General features: G+C 38.8%; 3 protein-coding genes across 3 annotated transcripts; 1 reads left to right on the top strand and 2 right to left on the bottom strand.

Annotated features, from left to right (window-relative positions):
* Positions 1 to 200: 200 nt before the first annotated feature.
* On the bottom strand, positions 201 to 5,524 carry LOC134746403 (trypsin alpha-3-like). The gene is made up of 5 exons (XM_063680772.1): positions 5,312 to 5,524; positions 4,717 to 4,984; positions 3,923 to 4,012; positions 2,764 to 2,954; positions 201 to 421 (listed from the first exon to the last, which is right to left on the bottom strand). Exons 1-5 carry the CDS (start codon positions 5,519 to 5,521, stop codon positions 317 to 319), a joined length of 864 nt encoding a protein of 287 aa, XP_063536842.1. The 5' UTR covers positions 5,522 to 5,524; the 3' UTR covers positions 201 to 316.
* A 6,946-nt stretch (positions 5,525 to 12,470) lies between these two features.
* Positions 12,471 to 15,702, top strand: LOC134746764 (brachyurin-like). Its single transcript, XM_063681294.1, has 5 exons — positions 12,471 to 12,693; positions 13,683 to 13,950; positions 14,371 to 14,460; positions 14,800 to 14,984; positions 15,549 to 15,702. The coding sequence occupies exons 1-5, from the start codon at positions 12,487 to 12,489 to the stop codon at positions 15,651 to 15,653; spliced, it is 855 nt and encodes a 284-aa protein (XP_063537364.1). The 5' UTR covers positions 12,471 to 12,486; the 3' UTR covers positions 15,654 to 15,702.
* Positions 15,703 to 18,676: 2,974 nt separating this feature from the next.
* On the bottom strand, positions 18,677 to 23,816 carry LOC134746766 (brachyurin-like). Its single transcript, XM_063681295.1, has 5 exons — positions 23,603 to 23,816; positions 21,670 to 21,937; positions 20,689 to 20,778; positions 19,883 to 20,067; positions 18,677 to 18,823 (listed from the first exon to the last, which is right to left on the bottom strand). Exons 1-5 carry the CDS (start codon positions 23,801 to 23,803, stop codon positions 18,719 to 18,721), a joined length of 849 nt encoding a protein of 282 aa, XP_063537365.1. The 5' UTR covers positions 23,804 to 23,816; the 3' UTR covers positions 18,677 to 18,718.
* Positions 23,817 to 26,295: the final 2,479 nt, after the last annotated feature.

Consider the following 26,295-nt stretch of genomic DNA (forward strand, 5'->3'; position numbering starts at 1 on the left):
CAGATATACGCAGCTGCATTCAAATTTTACGGCGGCTGATCGTAAAATCAGGCACATCATAAAATTCCTAGGCATATCGTGAAACGAACGAAGACGAGTGGTTAATTTTAAAAAAAAGTGCCATAAATTTCGAAATAGTCACGTGTTTTATTTCAAAAGAGATGTATAATTACAACAGTTAACAAGAAAACATTTGTATCTATTTAGAAAAAATATATTCGCAAATCCACCCGCAATTACAGTTGACATGAACTTTTAATATCACTGGTGGACGTACGCCGCCTGTTGGTAAGCGGTATCGTAGCTCATGGATAGTTTATAGACGAGCCTGGATCCAGGAGGCGAACTCGGAGATGCGGGCGAAGCCGGCGGGGTGGCCGACCTGGCAACCGTCGCGATGGCCGAAGGAAGTCACGCCGATCTGGAGGATAAATAAATAATGGGTAAATACAGGGAAAAAGCTTTATGTAACTTTAATGTATGATCTTAAAGGTTAAGAATGTCAGAATAGACAAAAAAGACACTGAAACATATCCGAGTCTGGGGAGACATGGGGGTTTTCAGAAAAAATGGTACCGATTACAAAACCATCACCTTTTGGGTTATTTAGACTCAACGAGTACTGAATGAGACAAAGAAAAAAAGCGTCCCCAGTTTTTCATACAAATGGGTGTCAGATTTGTAACGGTCCATACAAAATGTATGTGAAAATGCGTTACAAAACTGACATATTTTTTTGGACATATTTTTTTTTTCTTTTTAAATCGGTAGTTGCGTAGAAATAACCCAAAAGTTGATGAATTCTCGAAAAAAGTAAATGGTACACTTGAAGATACCCTTATAATAATTTTGATCCTTGATAGAACTTAAACTTTTGCATCTTAAATAAGTCCGATCGTGTAAAAAATTAAAATTACGATAATTATGTCAAAATCGCTAAATTTGGTAACTACAACGCTCAGTCAGTTTAGCACGGTTCTGAAGAAAACAAATATCGATAATTTCTCCGAAACTGTTAGTTATTGCGAAACATAGGTATAGGTTACATAGCATTGAATTTCGTTTGATCAGTACATTCAGTACTGGACGCTACACCATTATGATTTTTAACTTCAACAAACAACAGTGTATCTAACTTGATGATGTAGTTAATTTCGTAACATTTAACCTTCATTTATTGTGATTGATAATAACATAGAGTAACTTATACTAGAGCGGTACTGTCATAGTAAATTTTGTAACCCCAGTAAATTCACTGCCATCTGTCGACACACTTTAAAACTAAAAATGAAGATTTATAAAAATACGATAGAATGTATTTAAATATAGATAAATGATTTTTTTTATTTGCATTAATTATTTTTTTGATTTTGACCCATGTTCTTTCACTGATATGCGTAAAAATTGTTAAATAACAAACGAAACCGTCAACGCCATCTATACGCCTGTAGGCCAAAACTAGTAGCGCCCTCTGAACGAGAATCAAATTTTCTTGATTTTCGAGGCACGTTTTTTCCTTAGACTGTATCCATCTATTACGGAGTTATATCTATCTTTGATAATAAAAATAATGAAGTACCTCTATAATTAGTTTTTTAATAATCCTGAGATATGTATGTAGAACTTACGCTTCGTTTTGTTATCTTTGTTACAATAATCCATGATAAAAAAAAACTTACTTGATTGATTGTAGCCTAATCCTATCCTTGAATAACTTTAATCTGCCTAATTATATCAGTGACAATTCAAATCAAAATAAATTTTTATGGCGCTGGGTATTACGAAAAGGCAGATATATTTGATGATTATAGGGACCGTGCGCGTTGGAGGGTCTGCCATCTTGTGGCCTGAATCGGAACCATAAACATGTACATCACATGTACATTGACACTTCACGCCAAAGCAAGTGCTGCCATCTTGTGGGCTACTTTGGAAGCATAAACTACACATTTACGCCTCGCGCCAAAAATCTAACGTCTCCTGTGCTGCCCCCTACAGTTTATGCACGCTCCCTTTTAAATAGGAGATATAATGGCAATAGAAGAAGAGAGAATTTCCACCCAAGGATCATTAGGTAACTCATATTAAAATATTATTAAAACGAATCATTTACCTACGTACTTAATTTAGTCTATTGACATGTTTCGAATGTATCGATTCATTAAGAGGATCATGACTGGAGCAGCACTTCACATGAATAATTCTTTATAATGGAGTTGGTGATCGTGTCATAATAACATCAAAACTAAGATATTGTAAAATCTGATTATTTGTTTTGTTTTCTATAATGAGGTGTGCAATAAAGAGTAATTTTATTGTATTGTATCGTATTGTATCGTATTGTATCGTATTGTATCGTATTGTATCGTATTGTATCGTATTGTATCGTATTGTATCGTATTGTATCGTATTGTATCGTATTGTATCGTATTGTATCGTATTGTATCGTATTGTATCGTATTGTATCGTATTGTATCGTATTGTATCGTATTGTATCGTATTGTATCGTATTGTATCGTATTGTATCGTATTGTATCGTATTGTATCGTATTGTATCGTATTGTATCGTATTGTATCGTATTGTATCGTATTGTATCGTATTGTATCGTATTGTATCGTATTGTATTGTATTGTATTGTATTACCGTTCAATATCGATTGAGCCGGCTTCCGTGTAAAATGGCTTGCTCAAGATGAAAAAAAAGCTGTGTGCATCTGTAAACCAGTGTTGTGCCGTTCAATCATTTTCAACAACAATACTGACCAGCTGGTTGTTAGCGGCGTTAGTCAGAGGGCCGCCGGAGTCCCCGCTGCAGGTACCGCTGCCGCCAGTGGTGGCGATGCAGATGGTGGAGGCCTGCACGGTGGTAGTGCCGTACGTGGCCGCGCACACATTGTTTGCGATGACCTGCACGCTCACGTGCGACAGGAACTGGCCGGTGGAGATGGAGCCACCTTCAAACGCACAAAATAATAGGGTATTTGTTTTTTTTTGTTAATGGTATCAGTATCAGTCGATCAGGTTTGTTTTGAGGATCAAATGTCTGTATGGAAACCATTGTCATAAAGCAATACAAAAGTCACAAACGATGGTCAAAATCTGGCACCCTCACATTACTGACGAAACGCTTCTAAACGAAATGTCAATTCACCGTGACGTCACCATGTAACGTCGCTATTGCTTAGAAGTCGTTTCGATGTATGGAAAAAGTAGTAAATTGCAATTTTGTCAGTGAAATATTGCGTTTAAAATTAAAGTGAAATGGTTAAAAAAAATTACTTAAAAGCTAAAAATATTTCAGAGCAAAGACAAAAAGTTTATACAGTTTAGTATCGTGACTAATACCTTGTCTTTTAATCTGATTTTATTTCAATTATAGTCAGGTAACCTTTTGAACGGGAAAACTCAAATCCAGGCTTATTTTTAAGGGCAATGATAATAGGTATAATAAATAGGGTGGGATGTTTGTGTAGGTATGTTGGTCTCAGGGGCAGTCACGAAAGATTTAAGTACTTACGTGAGAGACCTGGGGCCCTATTCGAGATGCACAACTGTCAGTTTCGGCTTCAACATCAGTTCAACAGTGGAATGAATCATTTGTTCATCAACTGTGGAAAGTATCATTTGGTACGACCAAAAGTCATTCATTGAAAAAATTCTGCAACAAAAATCAACTTTGTTTTCTTACTACTATACGGTTTAAAATGGTTTGGTTTCGTTGTCACCTAACTGTGGATTGCTAATGTCAAATTTACCTATTCGACAACACACGATTTCTTTCATTCAACTGAAGTTCAACACGAAACGTCACTTAACGCATGTCGAATACCGCTCCTGAGTATCTCACACTTAGTTTCATTAGTTTCTTTACTGATCACTGGATTTCCAGAAACGTCAGAAGAAATAAGGATTTAGATCTTACCATCGCTAGTCAGACCCCAGCCGGAAGCCCAGGCCAAGGTGCCGGTGAGGTCGGAGCTGTCGGTGGCGAGAGCGATGGGCTGGATGGTGTCTGTAACAAACGTAAAATACAGATTATAATATATACTCCTACCCATCCCCTCCTATCCACAGGGCCAGATTTCCGCCTAGGCCCACAAGGCACGACCCTAGGGACCCCAGGCAACTTGGCAATGGTTTTGGAGAAGGGGGCCCCCTAAATTTTTAATGCCATACCAAGTGCCTAGGATTAAGAGACCTCTATTAGGGAATAGAGGTCTCTTAATCCGGGCGTGCGTATCCAGCCGGCAACCATCCATACTGGATGGCCTTTTTGGTGCTAAATTAGTGTCACTTTTGAATACCATGCAATTGAAAGAGACGGAGACTGTCAGTATCACGCTGTCACGTAGACAACATTAATTAGACCATCATATCCGAACTGGAATAGTATACTAACGCTTACGAACGGGTATTTCATAAAATTTTCCACAGTAGATAATACTACGACTAAAACTCTAGTCACTGAGACATCAAGAATTGTGTTGTTCCTCCCTAATGCTTGGCATGTTATCTTTCTCCGATCGCCACCAAGTGTAATCCCAAGCCCGCATCCACCAGCTCTGAGCAACTCTTAATAGTTCTAATTACGAGATCTGAGATCTGTACCATAAATAATGTTTCCATATACCCTCCACTCTACCTAGAAATTTATTGACAGTTGAAATAGGTAAAAGCAAAATAAACCCCAGAAACAAGTTAATAAAATTTACTTACTGCTGAAGGTGACCCATGGAATCGTGATAATAGCGATATCATTAACAAGCGTGATCATGTTGTAGTTGGAGTGCAGCTCAACATCGGTGGTGGTGACCCTGGTACCGCCGGAGAAGAGCAGGGTGGAGCCGTAGACGACGGTGAAGGATTGGGCTTGGTTGAAGAGAGTGCGCCAGCAGTGGGCGGCGGTGACTCCGCGGGTGTTGGTGAGGAGAGACGAGCCGCAGACCGAAGTGCCGCCGGTGGACAAAGTGATCAGCAGACCGCCCTAAAACGTTTTATTGGTTAGTTTTAAGCGTTGGTATTTTTATATTTCGTCTAAATTATATATGGGCATTTTTATTTATCGACGTTTTTATATCACGGCATAAAAAGTTTCCAACTATTTTATTTTTACATATTAGACATTTTTATACTTAGTATTTTTTCCTTATAGACCTTAGTCAACTAAATCGTAATCTCTTAATTTAGTCAACACTGCGTTAAAAATCTTATTCAAGTATGATACTCGTATGTTTGTAAATTATAGGTACTTTAACCAGCTTTTGCCCAGAAAAGAGCTCTTGCTGGATTTGATAAATATAGAGGTACTTACGATAAAGGGGTACTGTCCAAGAGAGGCAGCGGCCCCACCCACAATCCTGGATCCATCGAAGTCCAAGGCCTCTTCCGCCGCCTTCATGCGCGCCGCCAGTGGGATTCCGACCTTGTTGTGGTAGTCAAGCTCCAACACCGATTCGGCGGGAGCATCTATGACACCACCAGCAACAAGACCCACCAGAGCGAACGCAACAAGGAGCTTCATATTGAGGCTTACGGAAATCGATTATACATAATCATCTATTACAAATCCTTTTATACCATTTTTTCACAAGGTTCTAATGTAATTAGTAATTGATTATCTTCTTATCTGGGATTATTTCTAATTCTAATTAATTACTGATATGTTTTTAAAGGACGGCTAGTGTCCTCGCCTAAAGTGTATATGTAATTGTTAATATTTAAGCCAAAAGGGACTCTATGCTCAATTTATTAATGAACTTGTGTAAACGAGCGCTGGTTGCGATAACGTCGTATTTGCTGTGGCAAAAAATACTGATAATAGGATTAGGATTTCCCAAGTTATGTGTGACTTTGGAACTTCTAATCCTACTACTGAACTTCCTGAAGCAGTATAATGGACGATTAAGGGCGTCCGCTAGCTGACGCGATTGCTATTGCACGGAGCGGGTGGGCGGGTTAATGAAAAATAGTATGAGATGAGCATTATTAAGATTATTGTTATCTTTGTAAATTGAAATTGAATTGAATTGAAATTGAATTACGAGCAGCGCAAGCTGGTGCGGACGCGTGCAACGGATTTTACCTATATTTGCATATATGTAAGTAAGTTAGAATGGCACCCGCGTGCGTGCGCCCGCTTGACGCTCCGTGCACCCGCGCCAGCTAGCGGACTCCCTTACAGCAATTGGGTACTTGACACATGTTGAATATTATAACAACATTTTGCTATTTAAAGGGATAGAAAATGAGCCATCCATTATTTAAAAAAAAAGTTGAATTTTAAAAAGATATTTTGAGATTATAAAAAAATACAAGACTTAAAAATTAAGTTTTTTTTGAGTTTCGAAAAGAAAAAAGAAATTTATCCCATCTCATTCCTTACATTTTATTGACAAATAAACTGTACGACAACTATATACATAAACGCAATATTTCAGGGTCAAAATAGCAATTTTCTTGATCTTCCATACATTTAGAGTCTAAATTTTAGACTGTAGTAATGTGACGTCACATTACAATATCATGTTTCAACTGACCTTTGTGCTTTAATGCCATGAGGCCCATGAGCCCTATATATAGCCATGAGGCCCATGAGCCCTATATATAGACATTTGATCAAAGAGTAGTATAATATATAGGATTTGATCCTCAGGAAAATCCAGATCGATTGACATTATTTACAAAAAACCTGTCAAGTAGCCAATGAGGGCTACCGCGTTTAATTTCGCCGCTAGGGGCGCTAGTGTAGATGGAGGTCTATCAAAATGTCAAATGCATAGAAGTTTGGGAGGTTGTAAAACATTAACTTTAATCAATAAATGTCTTGTATCTTGGTTTTAAGCTTTTTTATCGGGAATTTTCGCTCCTTATTCATAATTGTGGTAAATCTTTGTCTACCGCGAACCACGTTCGATGTGTTGCCTCCCTGTCACAGTTACGTACGAATTTACAAGTGCGACAGAGAGGCAACACGTCGAACGTGGTTCGCGGTAGGCCCTCCGGATCCACGTCTACGTTCGTTGCTCTCATAATCATGTACCATTTTCCACTTTTTCCAGTACTAGCTCTCCGTCTAATACCTTGACTGTACCAACTGTTAGTCATTTTATTTATTTATCCAAATACCAAATACGTATATGCTTAATCTCATTCTGATCGCAGCTCGATAATTTATAAGTACATTGGGTTTTCCCTGTTTGAATATTTAGCCGTCATTCATAATCCGTAGATAAAAATGTAGTTTTATTTATCTACTACGTACGTATTACGTATCTAATAAGTTTCCTTCATTCTTGGACTTCTTCACAATAACAAGGACTAAAATATAATCCGTGATAAATAGGAACTATCTAATCATACCATTTTTTTATCAGTTAGTAGGTTCCTAATAGATTTTTATGAATAACTATTAGCTGTTGTCCACGACAACGTTCGCGTGAATTTAGTATTTCCCGATACACTCCTTAAACACCTATTTAAAGCTATTAGGGAATGAATTTCTAAAAGCACACACAGGATACACGCATTTATAGTATATATAGAAAATAGGAAAAAACCGGACAAGTGCGAGTCGAACTCGCCCACCGAGGGTTCCGTACTTTTTAGTATTTGTTGTTATAGCGGAAACAGAAATACATCATCTGTGAAAATTTTAACTGTCTAGCTATCACGGTTGATGAGATACAGCCTGGTGACAGACAGACGGACAGACGGACAGAGGAGTCTTAGTAATAGGGTCTTGTTTTTACTCTTTGGGTACGGAACCCTAAAAATAGGCCAATGACAAAATCGCAAATGAGACAAGGTAAGCCATCGAGGCCTCTTAATTTGGCTCTTCCTTCTCGTATGTTCTATTTAGGAAGAAAATGCTCTCCACATCCGAGCATTGTTATTATTTATTAAGAGCCTATATTGTCCCGGTGATAGACTTATGGTCTTATTTATGCCCAGCGTGCGAGCCTAGTTGAAGAAAAATATTTTCGCCACACCATTTCGGAAAGGTTCTCTTTATTCTTCAAAAATAGTGGGTAAAGGCTACAGCAATCTCATTCCCCTGGCTATACATATTCGCAAATTCCCAGGACATTCCGCTAAGCAGTTTTGATTGTCGATGGGACTTGGCACGGGTTACACAATCACTAAAATGAGATCTAATAAATCTCCTCCTCCATCTCCTGGGAATTTGCGAAAATGTAGAGCCAGGGAATGAGACTTTTGTAGAATGACCCTAAATCTCATATCATCCTCAAAAGAGACAGAATTACGTTACGAAGAATCATTCTGAGACTACATATCACCCAACACATACATATTGCATTGTCAAACAGGAACTATAGTTATAACTTATTAGCAAAATGGTGACTCGAATGTGTCAACATGAAAACATGATGTCAATCATTTGCACCAACAGCTTCCTGGTTCCACGAAACACGCAAAAACAATTTTTATCGAGGGACTGGCAATAATATTGCGTACGACAGATAAGTAGATATTATTATCGCCCGCCATCGCAAGTGGGCGTTTTCTAAAATAAATATTGAAAACCTGATTCTTTTAAATCTAGACATTTTTGGGCTCATTCTACTCAGAATCAACAGCATTCTCCATTCTGCCTTTTAAAAAAACCGGCCAAGTACGAGTCGGACTCGCGCACCGAGGGTTCCTTACTTTTTAGTATTTATTGTTATAGCGGCAACAGAAATACATCATCTGTGAAAATTTCAACCGTCTAGCTATCACGGTTTATGAGATACAGCCTGGTGACAGACAGACGGACAGACGGACAGCGGAGTCTTAGTAATAGGGTCCCGTTTTTACCCTTTGGGTACGGAACCCTAAAAAGATATCCCAATTTTTGGGACTTTTTTTATCATCAGGGTTGAATATGCAGGGTTATTCTGAATTGAAAGAACCCAAAAACACCAGCATCTATGATAATCAGATTTTCAATATTTATTATTTATTTATTATTTATTTATTTTTTAATATTTATTTAAGAAAACGCCCAAGTAACTCAGAAACCTCGTTCCGGGTCATTCCTTTCCTGATGCAGAGGCTGTCTGTCGCGGTCCAGCGTGGCAACGCGGCGAGCGTAATGGACACTGGTTTGACTAGGTTCTAGGCGTGTCTTTTTTTTAGTTTAGTTTAATTTAGTTAGTTATTACAAATTTATTTACATACAAGATATATACAGTGGTACTACGTAAACGAAATTAATAACTAGCTTAAATCTAAAATAGGGCCTTGTACCAAGGATGCTGGCGGCATTTCCCCGCTGTATCGCAATGCTGATACGTTGTGCGAGACGCCGCCAGCTCTTCGGTCACCAGTTACGTCAACCAGACGCTTCGCGATTTCTGCAAACAACTTATTTAGTTTAGTTTATAGTTAATTTAAGAGTAATTTATTATTATGTACAATGTCGTATTGTTGTGACTTGGTTTTAGTTTAGTTTACTTTTTAGTTAATTTAAATGTAAATGGATGTATGTATTAATATGAATAAATGACCCTTAATACTCAGAAATGGTCAATTTATTTACATCCTTTGGCTCGTCTATTTGACACCACTTTAGGAATATAAATGGGCTTAAATCAGATCCTTGAGGTACCCCACCGCTAGATTTGGTCTAATGTAGAGACTGGAAAATGGCGCCCCAAAAAACACGGGTATTTTGCAAAATACAAGATCAGTCGTACATATTTACGTAAATGTTGATATTATGTTGCTTATATCAGATTAGGTACATACCTATCAAAATTACTACGGCGTATATTCTATAAAATCAGATAATACGAGTATGTGACACATAACACATAAAAGTATCGAAAATCACTTCCTCGTCTTGTTTTTCTTCATAACTTATAAATCAAAATAAAAAGTTAGCAACCTCTGTATTAAATTTGTATACCTAATGCTGGTAAGACATGGTGATCCTAAGTAATTAATTGTAAGTTTGTATTTGTAACACGTATAATGTACCTATGACAAAACTTCCGTGACCCGTTATTAATATATTTAAAATGTACCTATGTTTAACAAATAAAGATATTGATTGATAGAAAGCATCACGTGATCTCCGATCACCCCGTCATACCCGTCATAGAAATCTGACAACTATTTATTTACTTAATTATAATTTTATATGGCTCTGTCACAGCAGCTGTAGTTCTCGTGAAAATGCCATTGTGAAAAACTTTATCGAAAACTATTTAAACATCGCACCTGCTCTCAAAATTTTTCGATAATCGGATGAGAATTTGTGACCTGTAGAGGAGAACATTCGGATATAAATAGGGAAGCATACGATACGATACGATGAAAAGGACACCTTCGTTTCACTCGGTCAATAAGGTTGTCCTGCATGTGATTGTTCCATTTATTGACCGAACGTTTGCGAAGGTCTCCGTTTTGGCTTGGCCAAAAATACTTTTGTATGTCCGGATGTTCTCTGCAGGTTGTATTTCAAAACCATTTCTCGTAAAATTTTGTAAGCGGGTTTTGTAGGCAGCAGGCAGCGCGATTAGTTAGATAGAATTCTTCTGTCGTTTCGTTTTTTGGAAAATGTTCAAAATAGCAGAAATTGGCAATAACGACATAAAACAAATCGGCCAAAATGTCGGGCCATGCTCAGTGTAGGGTTTCGTAGTTACCATTTTGTCAAAATAGGAAAAAACGGGGGCTATTACCTGGAGTACCTTTGCAGCGCTTTGTATGTACGTCTTTTTACTAAGAAAATAAGATTTTTGCAATAACTCAAAAACGACTGGACTGATCATGTTCGCTATAGTTTTTATTGAAAGTATTTATTAAGCTTTTGTTTCACGATTTTTTTCATATTTTTTGGACCCACGGTTTAAAAGTTAGAGGGGGGACACATATTTTTTCTTTCGAAGCGATTATTTACGAAAATATTACGTGCCTGTGATACTGACTCAACAGTGTTTTTTTATTTTTACATATTTCAAGCTTATCGCGAGAATCGCGAGGCCTACAGCTCACAGAGCCGATAGTCTAAATTAGTCTGAATCCGTGTACATTCTTGCCAATTCGTTATTGTTCGTGTCAATTCTTATCTTCGTATCTATGTACGTACAATTTACAGGATTAGGGTTCCACAGTTAATTAATTATATAACTTCTGTGTTACGTAACTATAATATAGAACGAAGTTTTTGCGTTCAAGTTTTGAATGACAGTTGTATATCTATAGGCCAATCTTTCAAAATAGATTTTTGAGAAGAATTAATTTCCAGCAATACGAGTTTCGAATGATTCACGGTTAGTTTCACTAGACTTAAGGATGACTCACGTTAGACCGGGCCGTGACCGGGCCGGAGATTCCGGCGTTTCGTTTTCTATGAAGAGCATCACGTGATCACCTGTCATGTCATAGAAAAGTAAGCGCCGGAAGCTCCGGCCCGGTCACGGCCCGGTCTAATGTGAGTCATCCTTTATATTGATCGGGATATAGACGGTCACGGTCCGGTCCGGTTTAGATGGCCCATTATGAAAAGGGCTTATAACTACCACAAATATGCACGTTTGGTTAATTGAAAGCCCCAGTGACCCAGGTCACTGTAATGAGTGACAAGAAAATGTTGCTTCACCCATATAGCTTGCACATTTCCATAGGGCAAGCGTTTGTGCGGTTCGCCAGATGAATCTACAGTGTTGTCACTCTCATTTTTAGCACGCGACTTTTTAGAAAACTCAGGATCTCGATAGTTTTCGATCAATGCTGGACTCCACTGCAGTTTGAGAGTTGAGACGCAAGCAAACAAATAAGGATGATTGCAACATTAGCTACTTAGTTTGTTTTCCTTTTCTGTTGCACCTTGAGGTCCCATACAGGAGCTCTGTGTCTTCATTGCCTAGTTAATTGTAAATTGTAAGTTTTTCATGACGGACACGGAGCATTCTGGTTTCGTATGTGAGGTGAGGTGGGGCTATAAAAATTCTAATTAATAGTTGAATGTAATCTTGTGGGCTAGCTAGCCGGTGTCCTCAACTGCTTACCTTGCTTTTTAAGTTTTCATCATTTAATTTTCAAGTTGTAAAATAGTTTAGTTCATAATTTGTGTCGAAGTGTAGTCAAAGGTCCCACTTTGTAGCTTACCTTAAGAACGAGATTTGCTTGTATCTTTATAGGAATAACCTGTCAAAGCATCTATATGGCAAGCGACATTTAGTTTTAATATGGTATCTTGTTCTAAATACTTAGACTTTCTATTGGCGGTTAGTAACTTTAGGTACATGCTAAAAAGTATTTGTCCCAAAAAAGATATTTATTATGGAACCTCGATATTATCTTCACTTGACTCTATTAATCACCATATTAATTAACACTATCAATCAAGCTTATTAATTAAAATTAATCGTAATTAATTACAAAAAGCATGATGAGGCTGCACACTTGCATTATCGTAAAAGATAATAGAGAGTATAAATAGCTGATATTTTTGTGTAAGACGCATAGTTGGTCAATATGAAACTGCTGGTTGTATTAGCTTTGGTGGGTCTGGTGGGGTCGGCGCTGGCCGAGGACTTCGTGGCGCCCATCGAGGTGGACTATCATAACAAGATCGGTATCCCCGAGGCTGCCCGCATCAAAGCCGCTGAAGAGGCCCTAGACTTCGATGGCGGCAGGATCGTGGGAGGCGCTGCTGCCGGGCTCGGAGCATACCCTTACCTTGTGAGTACAAGATTGAACATGTTCTGATTGGTGATTGGTTGGTTTTGATGACCTGTCTTGCTTGTTAGTTGGTAGGGATGATGCCTCCGAAGCCGATGGTCGAGGATTCTCGATATTGGTATGATAAACACAAATATTTGTTCCTCAGTTACGGATGTTTTCTGTGTCTCACACGACACAAGCCTCATTGTCCTTATGAGTTATGCGCTTACTGTAGATCTTATTCGAAATTGTGTAAATGAAATTAAATTAAATGTCCTATAGTTATTATAAATATTTAACTATAATAGTTAATCTCTGCTTTGCCTTAAGGTTAACTGGTAGAGAATGCCTTATGGTATTAAGTACAAATTAAGTACAAGTAAAGGTTAAATCCGCTACCCAAGGGTTATCTAGATCGTCCATTGTTTACCCCTATACCTTTACATTTTATAACTTAGTTTTCCAGGTTCAAGAAAACTTTGTATTAACGACCACAGCAATAAAAATAAAAGGAAGAGTTATTACATACTGAATAGAATAGAATAGTTTTTATTCGTAAACACACAGACAATAGACATACATTAAAAGAACATAGTGAAAATAAAGTGTCACAAAATGGCCCCATCTCAGCATGCTGCTTACATTTATCCCCAGTAAATAGCGGCATTCTGTTGAAAACGAACTAAAAGCCGTTCAGATGAGTTGGAGTGAGGATTCAGACTCGCATCCAAAAATGTTGAGTCTGTATACTTTAAAATGAGCATTTCTTATAAAAAGTCAAATATAGTTGTAATTAATTACCCCGCGCAAGAGCAATTACAACAACTATTGATAATAACTACAATAAGTTTCGTTACAGTGAACTTCCACAGCTAAATGTGAGCTCCTGTGGCTCATGGCGCACTATTATTTATTCTGTACCATTGCTAAGCGTGAGCTCGTAAAAGCCCAATGTACTACTCGATTGGCAAAGACAACTTGTCTTTAAAACCAACTTCTTTTCCCAGGGGGGTCTGGTTATCACCATGAGCACCGGTGCAACCTCCGTTTGTGGCTCGACTCTCATCTCCAACACCCGCGCCGTCACCGCCGCCCACTGCTGGCAATCCAGCGGCGGCTCGGCCCGCTCCTTCACCGTGGTCCTCGGCTCTACCCTGCTCTTCTCCGGCGGTACCAGGGTCACCACCAGCGATGTCACGATGCACGGCAGCTATAATATGTGGACCCTCGTTAACGATGTTGCTATCATCCGTTTCGGCTGGGTTTCCTTCTCTAGTAAGTATTTTATTGAGGACTTTTTTGCTGCGATTTCGTTTTCATAGAATGATGATTTCCATGAGAAAAATTATCATATCATACCCGGGACAAAAATTATTCTTTAACGCATTTTTCTAAGCATTTTTGTCATAATGTTTTAAAACCCTAATCTAGCTATAAAATCTACGTTGATTGTTAGTTTTACTAATAATAATCAACGCAGATTATTAGACACACACTTAATATATATGGCGTATTTTTTACTGCTATGTAATACCCGATATTGTTTTTTTATTGTATTCTTCAGTTAATTACTATGAACTTCCGAAAGTATCGCCTGATTCTATAAATTACTTTTAGGCTTGAAATGATTATTATTATTAAGTGGGACTTTTTGAACACTAAGAGCTTGAAACTCACGATTCACGTTTCTTACAGACACCATCAGCAGCCTCCCTCTCGCGTCCGGAACTAACCAGTTCGTCGGCACCTGGGCCTGGGCTGCTGGCTTCGGCAGAACCAGCGACTGTAAGTATTTAAGATTCCTTCCGGATTAAAAAATTATATCAGCTTCTTTTATGAAGTTTTGTGACCCAACCCCAAACCCCACCCCAAATGATACGAGTATATTTTACTACGGATCAAACGACAGTCAATGACAGAGGATCGCAACAGCTACTTTGCAACAGCAACACAGCTGATTTCATGTTTACCTACCTACCTATCAGCCACGGACGTCCACTACTGGATATAGACCTCCCCCATAGACCGTCACTATCTATCTTCTTTGTGTATGGCTGTCCCGTAATATTTATTTATTATTATTTTATCATTATCTGTCTTAAAAAAACCCTTCAATTCTTCCAGCCGCTGGCATCAGCACCAGCCAGTTCCTGTCCCACGTGCAGGTGCAGGTCATCACCAACGCCGTGTGCCAACAGACCTACGGCACATCCACCGTCCAGGCCTCCACCATCTGTGTGGCTACCACCGGCGGCCGCGGTACCTGCGGCGGTGACTCCGGCGGTCCTCTGGTCGCCAACAACCAGCTGGTCAGTATCTTTCTCAACGTGTTTCCTAATGTCCAACACCTGTGGCATTGCAACTGTCATTGCCTCAACCCTCTGTGTGTGCCGACGGCCACAGCACCTGTAGTGGAGACTCTGGCGACCGCCTTTTCTTACTATACGTTAACAGATCACCAAACACATTCCTACTATTGGGAGAAGACCCTTAAGGTTTTTGGACACATAATGCACTCTGGTTAGCACCAGCTCTCATCTCAAAAGCAAGCATTTTCTTTGACGTTGTCTCATGACCAATTAAAAGGAGCCACAGAATCCGGATGGATTGGATCCGCTGTTGGCCCTTTGGTGCGCTTACCGTCTACGACACCTAGTATGTTTATTTCGAGCTGTCAATAAGTAGTAAATACAATGTGGAAACTTAGGAGATAAATTTTTCAACTAAAATATGTTGCGGGATACAGAAGTCACAGTTAGTCTCCTTGATGAACTGCGAGATTAACTAGAAACGATATGCATTTAGGCAGTTTTATTTCAATACAGTTTTATCATAAAAGTCCAGTATTTGTTACATGGTTACTTCTGTTGCAGATCGGTATCACCTCGTTCGGACACGTCAGCGGCTGCCAGCGCAACTTCCCCGCCGGCTTCGCCCGTGTTACGGCCTTCAACGCCTGGATCTCTTCTCAGCTTTAAACGAACGCCTTTGTAACCAAACTATGACAAATAAAGCAGTTAATATAAATATTTGTAGCAATAATTTTATTACAACAAACAATGTGCAAATTGCAGAACATTTTCAAAATTTCCTAGCTTTCCTGAGAAAATTGTTTGGCACATTGCTAATTAAATACAACACTTGAATTTCACAATAATATATATTTTTTTTACGAGAGAAGGTCGTTCCTCCTATGGTATTAGACTGCCAAAGAAAATCAAACCAAAAAAAAAAAATAGCTACAATTAGACGATTTTGACCTATATGTGTGATAAGTAAAAAAATATAGAATTTTTTTACGGTAAAAAAGGAGTATCTACTGACAATGAAAGAAATGTTGACACCGAATAGTTGGATTCTGATTTTGATTACGATGAATTGCGTCAGTCATTCAGTATGTAAGTCAAAATAACGAGTTGCCAATCACATAGTTCACATTATACTGAACAGTTGCCATATAAATGAGAAGAACAGCGCCCTCTTGACAATGATCATATGTTCCTGGTCAGGCTTTAACTATGTAAAACATAATAAAAACATTTAGATAAGTACGGTTTTTACTCACTATTATTTTTAGTCGCTTTTGGCGACATGTTTCGGATATTTTGAAATATGTCTCACGATAGTTTAAGTTCGATAATAAAAACACTTAGATACCCTGGCGCCGTCCCATATTCCAGACACCAAACGTCGCAAGGATGTCACATTTAACTAGATCATCATCATAGAAGGGAAAGTTGAAGCAAAGTGGAAGAAAAGGAAGACCGAGGAGAACGTACATGCATCAAACAAAGCGGCAGCCGAAACTCAAGTGGATCTAAACCGACAAATAATTTGCTGCTCTCTCCCCTGGCTACATAATCTTCCCTTTCTCAGTAGAAACGGCGGGTTGCTGGGGAGCCGATGCGAAGCGCTTCACACGCGATTTAGGACCTCGACTCAGACAGAAAGCGGGGGGGGCTCCGAGTCGTTCCTTGTGCAAAGGCTGCCCGTGGTAATCCAGCGTGGAAATGCTGCGAGCATCATGGACACCTTTGCACCGGGAACGGCAGGGAGCGTTTTTATTTTATTTATAGCTTTAATTTTTATTTGTAAGCTTTACTTATAATTTAATATGCTTAAGGAAACAACATAATCTATGGTAGTTATGTATATTCTGTCTATATTGTTCTTCACTTGTATGCTTCTGTTTTATCTCCTTTTAATAAAATAAAATAAATAAATAAAATAAATTTGTATCCTTTTTGTAGTTCGATCAATCAATCAATCAATCAATATCATTTATTTGCAAGAATACTTAATTTTATTGTAGTAGTTTTAACAATATATACATATATAAGCTGTCAGGCTGTATATAATTTGAGTCTGCCATTCCCTTTCAGCTAGATCCACACCCTCGATCTTTTACCAGAGTAGGTACTCTAAGAACAAATTAAATTATTTTCTATCAAAATATTTTAATCTGTTTTTTCAAGTAGACACACTACTATTTAAACTATGCTGCTTGTGCTTTTTTGTTCTGTTTTTTTTTTGTTTTGTAATTTAATAATTTAATTTAATAATTTAATTTAATAATTGAAATTGTAATTGTAAGTAATAAATGTATTTTACGATATATGATTAATGTTAATATCTTATTTACTGTAATTATTATTAGACAATGCTGTACCATTTACGAGAACTAAATATGTGTATGTACCTCGGTACAGTCAGCAAAAAAACGTAGCGCCTACACGATTTTCATGTAAACTATTATTGTAAAGTAACATTAAATGTGTGATAACCATTTAAACTATAAAATGAAATAAATGTCATATACGAAGGAAAAAATTACCAAAGCCTCCAGTCATTTCGACCCATGCCACCGTGACCGGATAGCCGAGCGGTACCTGTCCGGTAAACGGGGTACGCTGGTTCGATTCCAGCTCTGGACACTCGAGGCTTTGGTATTTTTTTCCTTCGTATATGACATTTATTTCAGTATAGAGACTACTCTTTTATTTTACTGAGATTTGTATTTTTACCTTCAGCCAGTACTATAAATGCCCTGACCGGGATTCGAACCCGGGATCTCCTGCATCATAAGCGGGGTCAATACCAACTCCCACTAGGCTAGGAGGCCGTTAATTATGTAATACACATTAGTAATACACTGGTTGCTCCGATCCTGTACTGGATCATCGATCATTCATTATTGATTGTGCTCCGTATTGAAGGCGGCATCTTTGGTCTCCATTATCCAGTCGCCTATGCGAGAGCATCACTCATACATCGATAATAACTTTTGCATTTCATTTATAGACTAGCAAATTATTTCCATCACTTTACAACAACCTTTAGGCTGCGTTTCCACTAGAGATGTGCGAGGATGCGTAGAATGTGTTTGTAAAGAACCATTAGAATCAATAGAGTCTTGCTTTGCCTTCAATGTACATATTATCTTAGTTAGACTACCATTTCGTATGTATTTCTTACTTAAAGGTTAGCTGGAAGAGACCCCTTAAGGGGATAAGTTCGCCTTTGTACACATTTACTGTATTCTCTCTGTGTTATGTACTTGTTTTGTGCAATAAAGTGTTTACTACTATTACTAGAATCACTTCATTTGTTTTCCTCGCTCAGCGTGTAAGGATTCTATAGGTTGTTAACAAACACATCCCTCATATTTTAATATTCTTGTTTTTTTTTTATGAAATAGGAGGCAAACGAGCAGACGGATCACCTGATGGTAAGCGATTACCGCCGCCCATGGACACCCGCAACACCAGAGGGGTTGTAACTGCCTTGCCGGCATTTAAGATGGGAGTACGCTCTTTTCTTGTTTAGATATAGAATTGTATTGTTTGCATGCTGTTTGTGGAGTGCTGAATAAGGAGGAGGAGGACAACACCAAACGTGAACATCTGTACATATAACTGTACCCTTTTCAAGAAATTAAAGGGTTTATGATTAGGTACGTGCCTATATTTTAATATCATCAATTAGGGAAGAAAAGGCATAATATGTTGTAATGGGTATATTAAGAATATTACGCCATTTATGTTTACAATCGAGCCTGGATCCAGTCAGCGAAAGAGGTCACGCGCATGAAGCCCGCGGGGTAGCCGACCTCGCAGCCGTCGCGGTGCCCGAAGGAGGTTATACCGACCTGGGTAAAAAATGCTTGTTAAAAACATCATAACCGTATAATAGAAGATGATCTGTAGTATAAGGAATAATAAGTATGTTGAGAACTGTAGTAGAATAGCTAATAAGATATAATTTATGATCCGATAGTAATAGCTCAGGGCGGACACGCTATACATCAAAAATCATACATCTTTTCTATGTGTGAACGGCACGTCTGTACACGCGTCATGCGACTCATGCGTCATAGCTCATAGTGTGAATAAGTTGCTTAAAAATAGTACTGAGCGGCCGGCAAACGGCCGTCAATCTGGAGTGTCGCGGGGTGAGGTAATTCGAGTCGGGGCGGGGCGGTGCGTGGCCGTTCTGTATGATAATACTATTACTTATTCTGTGGTAATAGCTAAGATGCCTGGGGGTTACGTAACTTTGCGTAGGATCTGTCATTCCAATTAATTTTCTCTATTCGTTTGACGTTTGTCGATGTACGATTGTCATCTTGACTAGGCCCCCTCGATACCTGCTACGATACGATACAACTAATTCAGCAAGAACATAAGAAGGGAGAGTTAAAACAAAAAGAAAGTCAACGTAACCATGGAGAGCCTACATTGACCAAATAAAGGAAAAAGTTAATGTTGTGTCGTCTGAGCCTGTTTTTAAATACCTGATGACGTCATAAGGGTAACTATAAGCTGGTGGAACATTTGCGTAGCTATTAATATATATAAAATCAATAGCTACGCAAATAGCTACAAGTTTGCTAGCAGGTTCGATAGTGAATTTATTTGTCAATTTAGTTTTTGGAAAGGGTTCGCGAGGTCTACAATGAAGGTGAAGGTGTACGAAGGCTGTTGACATATCGAATACAGTATACTAACCAGCTGGTTGTCAACGACTAGAGGACCGCCAGAGTCACCACCGCAAGTTCCTCAGCCACCAGTGGTAGAAGTGGAGAGCGTCGATGTGCGCACGTTCAGAATAGTATTTGTCCACCACTGTGACGGCCACGTGCGATAGGAACTGGTTCGTCGTGGTCTACATCTCACAGAGCCACTAGAAATAGATACAGTATACTGACCAGCTGGTTGTCAACGACTAGAGGACCGCCTGAGTCACCACCGCAAGTCCCTCGGCCACCAGTGGTAGAAGTGCAGAGCGTGGATGTGCGCACGTTCAGGATGGAGTATACAGCCGTGCATACGGAGTTTTCCACCACTGTGACGGCCACGTGCGAGAGGAACTGGTTCGTTGTGATCGCGCCACCTTTAAAAACAGTTAAAGATTAAATAAGAAGGGAGCGTACATGAACTGTAGGAGCACAGACGCAGTCTGTTTAATATGTTGTTTTTATGTTTTCGATTGAGGCTATGATGATAGAAGACCAACGCACAAGAGATCGTGCACTGTTGGGGGCAGCGTTTATATGCTTAATAGCGTTTGTAGACTTATTTATTCCATATTAACTAGTGCTAAGTATAGTTGTAACATTCGTAACCGAAGTACGTCGATACATACATTATCTTAACAAGCTCAGCGTGTGCGCTAACTACGTGTAGTATTTATCATCAATCAGGAAATGGTAAAATACTGTAGAATGAACTGTCGCCTGCGGTATTTCCGGACGGATAGAACCTTCAAATCTTACAGAAAAAAGCGTACTTACCCTCATCTACAATGCCGGCAACGCACTTGCCACTCCATGGCTTACGGGCGATTTGCCTGTTCGTTTGCCTCCTGTATCATCATCATCTTCATTATATTTAAGAGCTGTGCTCTTGTCGGTCTTGCTCTCCAACTCATCCAGTCCTCTGCCAACTCCTTAACCTTCTGGTATAACACGACCTGAACCTTTTCTTTTACATAAAAAAAAGATCGTCAAATTACCATCACTGGTGAGACCGAAGCCAGCAGCAATGGCAGTGCTACCAATGAAGCTGTCGCTGCCGGTGGCGATCGCAATGGGCTGGATGACGTCTGAAAACATTGAATTAGATATGAACATTTTATTTGCGGTTTTTCTGAGTTCCGAACAATCAATCAAGTAGTACAACCACGCTAATGTAGCCCGCTAAGTTTTAAGTGAAGAATATTAGAGTTAGACCAAGTTGTCTGTAACAATTTTGATAGCACACGCAGTGCAAAGTGTTATTTATACGTCATAATTTCATAGAAGTTTGACGTTTAAAATAACACTTGTACTGCGTGTGCTATCAAAATAGTTGCACACTTATCTTGGTCTGATTCTACCTGCAATGGCTCCAATGATAAATCGCTCATAATTATGTAAAATGCGGCTCGATGCTGATATATGTGATTCCACCCATACAGTCAGGTTTTAAAATTTTTCATTTCTCATTCGCTGAAAGACCATTGTTGTTTTAAAAGGTGTGTAGAAAATGATACGTTTCTGCACTAGAGCATTTTACGTTCCAAGTATGATGTTTTTTTTATTTTTTTTACGATAAGCAATTGAAATTTGGGTTTAAATGGATTTGTTATACAATTTCCATTCTGATATTTAACTCCCCATTCCATAAATAACAATACTTTTGCCTATAAATTGTTAATTGAGATTACCCTCAAGAAATACTATAAAAATGTATACTTAGTCATGTTTTAAAAAAATCACAAGCATTTTAGTTTCCTCGTATTCTAAATGAAAAGAAGAGTGTTTAACTCGGGTGAAAGGCATCATTTCAGCCTCGAACTATATAGCCAAACTATCTCGGCAGAAATGAGTGCCTTTCACCCCTTGGTTAACAATCTACTATTAACACAGTTATTATCGACAGGAATTCTAACCCGCGACAAAGCACTAAGAAGATTATTTCGACTGATATATATTGTTGTTAAAGTATCACTTACTAGTTAAAGAAATCGCAGGGAACCTAATGATCGCAACATCATTCACTGGCAAAAGACCATTCCAGCTGCTGTGCGTCTCCACATCGCTGGTGGTGACCCTGGTGCCACCGGTGAAAAGCAGATTAGAGCCAAGGACCACGGTGAAGGACGCGGCTCGGTGGGTCAGGGTGCTCCAGCAATGGGCGGCGGTGATGGAGCGGGTGGCGGAGAGAAGTGAGGACGTGCAGACGGAGGTCTGGCCGGTTGTTAGGGTGATTACTAAGCCGCCCTGAAATTAATTAATAGTTATATAGGGCACAGAACCGCTGGCAACATAAATATAATTCCATACCACACAATAGATAATAGATACCAAACCAATTTGTCAGTACGAAAAGTGTAGGAATTGAAAATTTCTATGGTATAGGTATCAGGGGCCGGACCAAGTCACAATCGTTTATAGAAAACGCCAACTGGAACTTAAATAAGTAGTGTATGGAAATGATTAGATACCTGAATTTCCTTCATACATTTTTATATTTCTATATTGCGTTGTTTCAGCACCAGAAACGTTATTTTTTTCGAATTTGCCAGTGCCACCTTTTTCTACTGAGAAAATGATAAGACTATACGACGTAGGTACAAAATCGTTACTGTCCTCTAGGTTGGCTCTGGTAGGCTGTCCTCTGTCCTCTTGGTTGGAGTCTACTCCAACCAAATCTATATATTGACAGCGGAAGGTCAAGTCATTTATTATCCGCACTCTTGACTGTGCCTTATAGTAGTGTGCTTTACGGGAGACGATCAAAGAGATAAAATCCGGTAACCGTTACAACTTTTTTACTATACTGTTGGGCATGGTGCTGGTCCCAGTAGGTACTACTACAGTCTTTGGTCTCTGAACTGAACTATATCTAATATTGTCTTCGGTTACCGCGATAGTTACTCATGAAATAAAACTATGAAAACGGATTATATCGCGTATATATATATATCTTTACTTGAAAAATAATTATAGTGTATAACTAGCCTTATGAACCGATTTTGCATGTACAACCAGCCTTAAAGTTTGTAGTCTATGATTGTTCATTATTTTAGTATGTGGGTATTTTTGCATTTTGTAATTTTTCCTCAGTCACCCGTTGACCACGAACGCTGTAAAGAGTTCGAAACGTCGGGATGTGAACTGTTGTATATACGCGATATAATCCGTTTTCATAGTTTTATTTCATGAACTATATCTATTAATTTATATTGTATCTATAAACAAACGTTGTTTGATTACATTTAAAAAACACTGCAAACGCTTAATATTTAATAAACAACTGGAAACGGCAAATCTGCGTACCTAGGTAAAAATAAAATAAATATAAATAGATGAGTAGTCTTAGAGATTTTCAGCACTTTGTTATTTATATAAATTCAAGTTTGAGATTTGGCTAAGTGAGAATTGTATTTGTGTTGTGTAGTGAAATATGGAGCTAATTTAATTTATTTTAATTGGTATCTTGGTCTGGGCTGAAAAACAGCGCTGCAGTGTCACTCACGCTGAGTTGATGCTGGCAGCATTATGCTGACGCCCAAACCATTTGTCACAGCAAATGTTTAGTTATTAAGTTACAGATATTAGGTTAAGGTTATAGATTATAGATATAATGTTTATAGGTTAAGTAACTTTTTGATATTGTGTTTTCTGTATTCGCTGTTGTGGCAATAAATACATATTCATTCATTCATTCATTCATAATTACTAGAGCCGAGAGCGCTCGAGCAAATAGGTAAGCCAGCACAGTCCATGCATAGCTAAATATACAATCTTTCTTTTTGGATTTCCCGCAACCGGTTAATAATCCTTGTGAAAGTACTGCTATTTGCTGCAGTTTTCTATAAGTTATTCGAAAGCTAACGCTATGAATCTTGTACGCAAAGACGATACGGAATGACGAGTACTTACGATGTACGGATGCTGTCCCACAGCCGACGGTGATCCTCCTACAATCCTGGATCCATCGAAGTCCTGCGCCTCCTCAGCCGCCTTGAGGCGAGCTGCGACAGGAATGCCGATCTTTCCATGGTAGTCGAGCTCCACAGGGGAGTCTATGACTGCCTTTCCGGCCACCAAACCTATCAATGCGAATGCAACGAGGATCTTCATGTTTAGGACTCGATTGAACTGGTCAATCAGAGAAATTGTTTTTATAGAAGAAATGTTTATCTATAGGATTAGAAAGATTGATTTTAGTAATTAATTCTGATATCTTGATAATTGGTGAAGATTAGTGGCTAATCTGTGTCACACCGGTTAACTGATATGATTCCAATATGATTAAAATACCTATCGGTTTGATGTCAGGTGCACTTTCGAATTGGCCTGACAGAATAAGTAATAGTATTTCATACAGAATAGCCACGCATATAGATGTGCAAGTACAGTGTGTGGGGCTACAGTATGGGGTTCTACAAAAAAGGAGTGTACAGGTTTTTAAAGGGTCGGCAACGCGCGTGTAATATCTCCGGTGTTGCAGGCGTCCATAGGCTACGGTAACTGCTTACCATCAGGCGGGCCGTATGCTTGATTGCCACCGACGTGGTATAAAAAAAGTATCGGAAAGTTTTCAAAAATTTAAAAGTTCCCAGAAACAGGAAACAAAGGAAACTCATTTCGAGAATGTAAAATTTCGATTCCTATACAAAGATGAGAAGTTTCCGAAATTTTTTCAAGTGGAACTTTCGCAATTTTGGAAACTCAGGCAACATCGTCAGTAGTCACGCACCAACCCACCCCGAATAAAGGAGATTAAAAGCCCATAGATTTTATTATGGTTCCAACTGAAATCCAAAAGTCTGTAGTATATGTAAGTACCTACTAATCTTTCACTTCGCTTGTTTTCTGATCATTATTATTGGATTTTAAATAAAAGGAAAATTGGAAAAATTTACCGCTTCAGTAATGCAGTCGGCAGTAATGTCGCGCTACAATACAGCTGCAGTAATTCTGGTGTAGTCTGAATCCGAACGGAACCTTTACTCATACATTGATGCGTTTACAAAGAAAGTCGTGCGCACATAGAATGTGGATCCAGTCTATGTAAGATAAGATAAAAGTTAGAAGGCATTTATTCGTGACAATCACAAACATGTACAAACATGTCTATATTTATGATGTTTTATATTTTGCATGTCTATGTTTTGGTGGCTACGGTGGTTTGGTGGATATTTTTTTATCGCATCACATTATAGGTAATAGGTACCCGTAGATAAAAATACCTGAAATAAAATGAAATGAAATATATTTATTTGCATTTCATTTCATTTCAATAAGTAATCTTAAAGGCCCCACTGACTATTAGTCCGCCGAATGATATCGGCCTGTCAGTTAGAACAAAAATTGGACAGTTCCGAACAACTGACAGGCCGATATCGTCCGGCGGACTGATAGTCAGTGGGCCCATTTAGAGTGCTCACTCGATCCCATCCCGCAGGTCAGGCCGCCGGTGGTCAGGTAAAGGACTTGGACTAGTCACGTGGTAAGGATACTATCCCAAAGCAGCCGGTGTACCTCCTACGATCCTGGATCGAAGTCCTGCGCCTTCTCAGCAGCGCTCACCAGCAGCGAGCGAGCCGCGACAGGAATGGAGTCGAGCTCCACAGGAGAGTCTATGACTGCCTTTCTACCGATGAAGCCTACCAGGGCAACTTAGGAGCTTCATATTGAAGTAATTCTGCGAGACATCTTTATACCTAATATTGTCTTCGGTAGTTACTCATGAAATAAAACTATGAAAACGGATTATATCGCGTATATTGAATTTATGATACATCCCGACGTTTCGAACCCTTTACAGCCCATCCGTTACCCGTTAGTCACCCGTTGACCACGAACGCGTAAAGGGTTCGAAACGTCGGAATGGATAAATTCAATATACGCGATATAATCCGTTTTCATAGTTTTATTTCATCTTTATACCTATATATACATGAAAAATTTATCTGCAGGATAAAAATAATTGACAACCAATTTGGATTTTCATAATTATTAGATATATTCATTAATGAAGATAAAGTGGCGCTAATCTGTGTTAGGTGACGAGATTTTGTAAATTGGATAAGGGTATGGATTTCCCCAATACATTCAATCACGTATGTTCACTTTGTGATAGATAACTTGATAAGGGGAAAAAAGTAAACATGTTTTTAACGCCGACTGCTCCTATTGTTTATTATTGTTAATCGTTGCTTTGTTACAGTATTTTAATGCGTGGGTACAGTCAGATAGACATTAATTCATGACATTGTGGCTTATATTCCTCCCCGGGAGAGAAGGCTAATTGTTTATTTATGCCACTTCAGGACCACTTGCACCGTCCCACTTTCCCGGGGTTAACCGGTTAAAACATTAACCCAGTGGCAAGTTGTACTGGTAACCATGGTAACTCCAGGTTTAACCGGTTAACCCCGGGTTAGTGAATGGTGCAAGTGGCCCTAAGTCATACAAACGAAGGAGGGTTATAAGTATTATCTTTGTCATGAAATAGCTATTGGTTCGCTTCTACCTACCTAATTAGTTAACACAAAAAGTTAGATACCTACACAAAATAGGTAAATGAGCTAATAAGTTAAAATAATATTTTTGTTTTCCAGGTTTTA

The sequence above is a fragment of the Cydia strobilella genome, chromosome 13 (genome assembly GCF_947568885.1).
Source record: "Cydia strobilella chromosome 13, ilCydStro3.1, whole genome shotgun sequence".
Classification (NCBI taxonomy): Eukaryota; Metazoa; Arthropoda; class Insecta; order Lepidoptera; family Tortricidae; genus Cydia; species Cydia strobilella.

What these genes read in the sequence shown, in the direction of transcription:
- LOC134746403 (XM_063680772.1), bottom strand. Translation starts at nt 5,521, where the DNA reads ATGAAGCTCCTTGTTGCGTTCGCTCTGGTGGGTCTTGTTGCTGGTGGT. An exon ending in TTGGACAGTACCCCTTTATC is followed by an intron (nt 4,985 to 5,311) that starts GTAAGTACCTCT and finishes AAAACGTTTTAG; the next exon opens with GGCGGTCTGCTGATCACTTT. An exon ending in CTGGGGTCTGACTAGCGATG is followed by an intron (nt 2,955 to 3,922) that starts GTAAGATCTAAA and finishes GTGCGTTTGAAG; the next exon opens with GTGGCTCCATCTCCACCGGC.
- LOC134746766 (XM_063681295.1), bottom strand. Translation starts at nt 23,803, where the DNA reads ATGAAGATCCTCGTTGCATTCGCATTGATAGGTTTGGTGGCCGGAAAG. An exon ending in CCCTGCGATTTCTTTAACTA is followed by an intron (nt 20,779 to 21,669) that starts GTAAGTGATACT and finishes CAATGTTTTCAG; the next exon opens with ACGTCATCCAGCCCATTGCG. An exon ending in CTTCGGTCTCACCAGTGATG is followed by an intron (nt 20,068 to 20,688) that starts GTAATTTGACGA and finishes CTGTTTTTAAAG; the next exon opens with GTGGCGCGATCACAACGAAC.
- LOC134746764 (XM_063681294.1), top strand. Translation starts at nt 12,487, where the DNA reads ATGAAACTGCTGGTTGTATTAGCTTTGGTGGGTCTGGTGGGGTCGGCG. An exon ending in CTTCGGCAGAACCAGCGACT is followed by an intron (nt 14,461 to 14,799) that starts GTAAGTATTTAA and finishes CAATTCTTCCAG; the next exon opens with CCGCTGGCATCAGCACCAGC. An exon ending in TGGTCGCCAACAACCAGCTG is followed by an intron (nt 14,985 to 15,548) that starts GTCAGTATCTTT and finishes CTTCTGTTGCAG; the next exon opens with ATCGGTATCACCTCGTTCGG.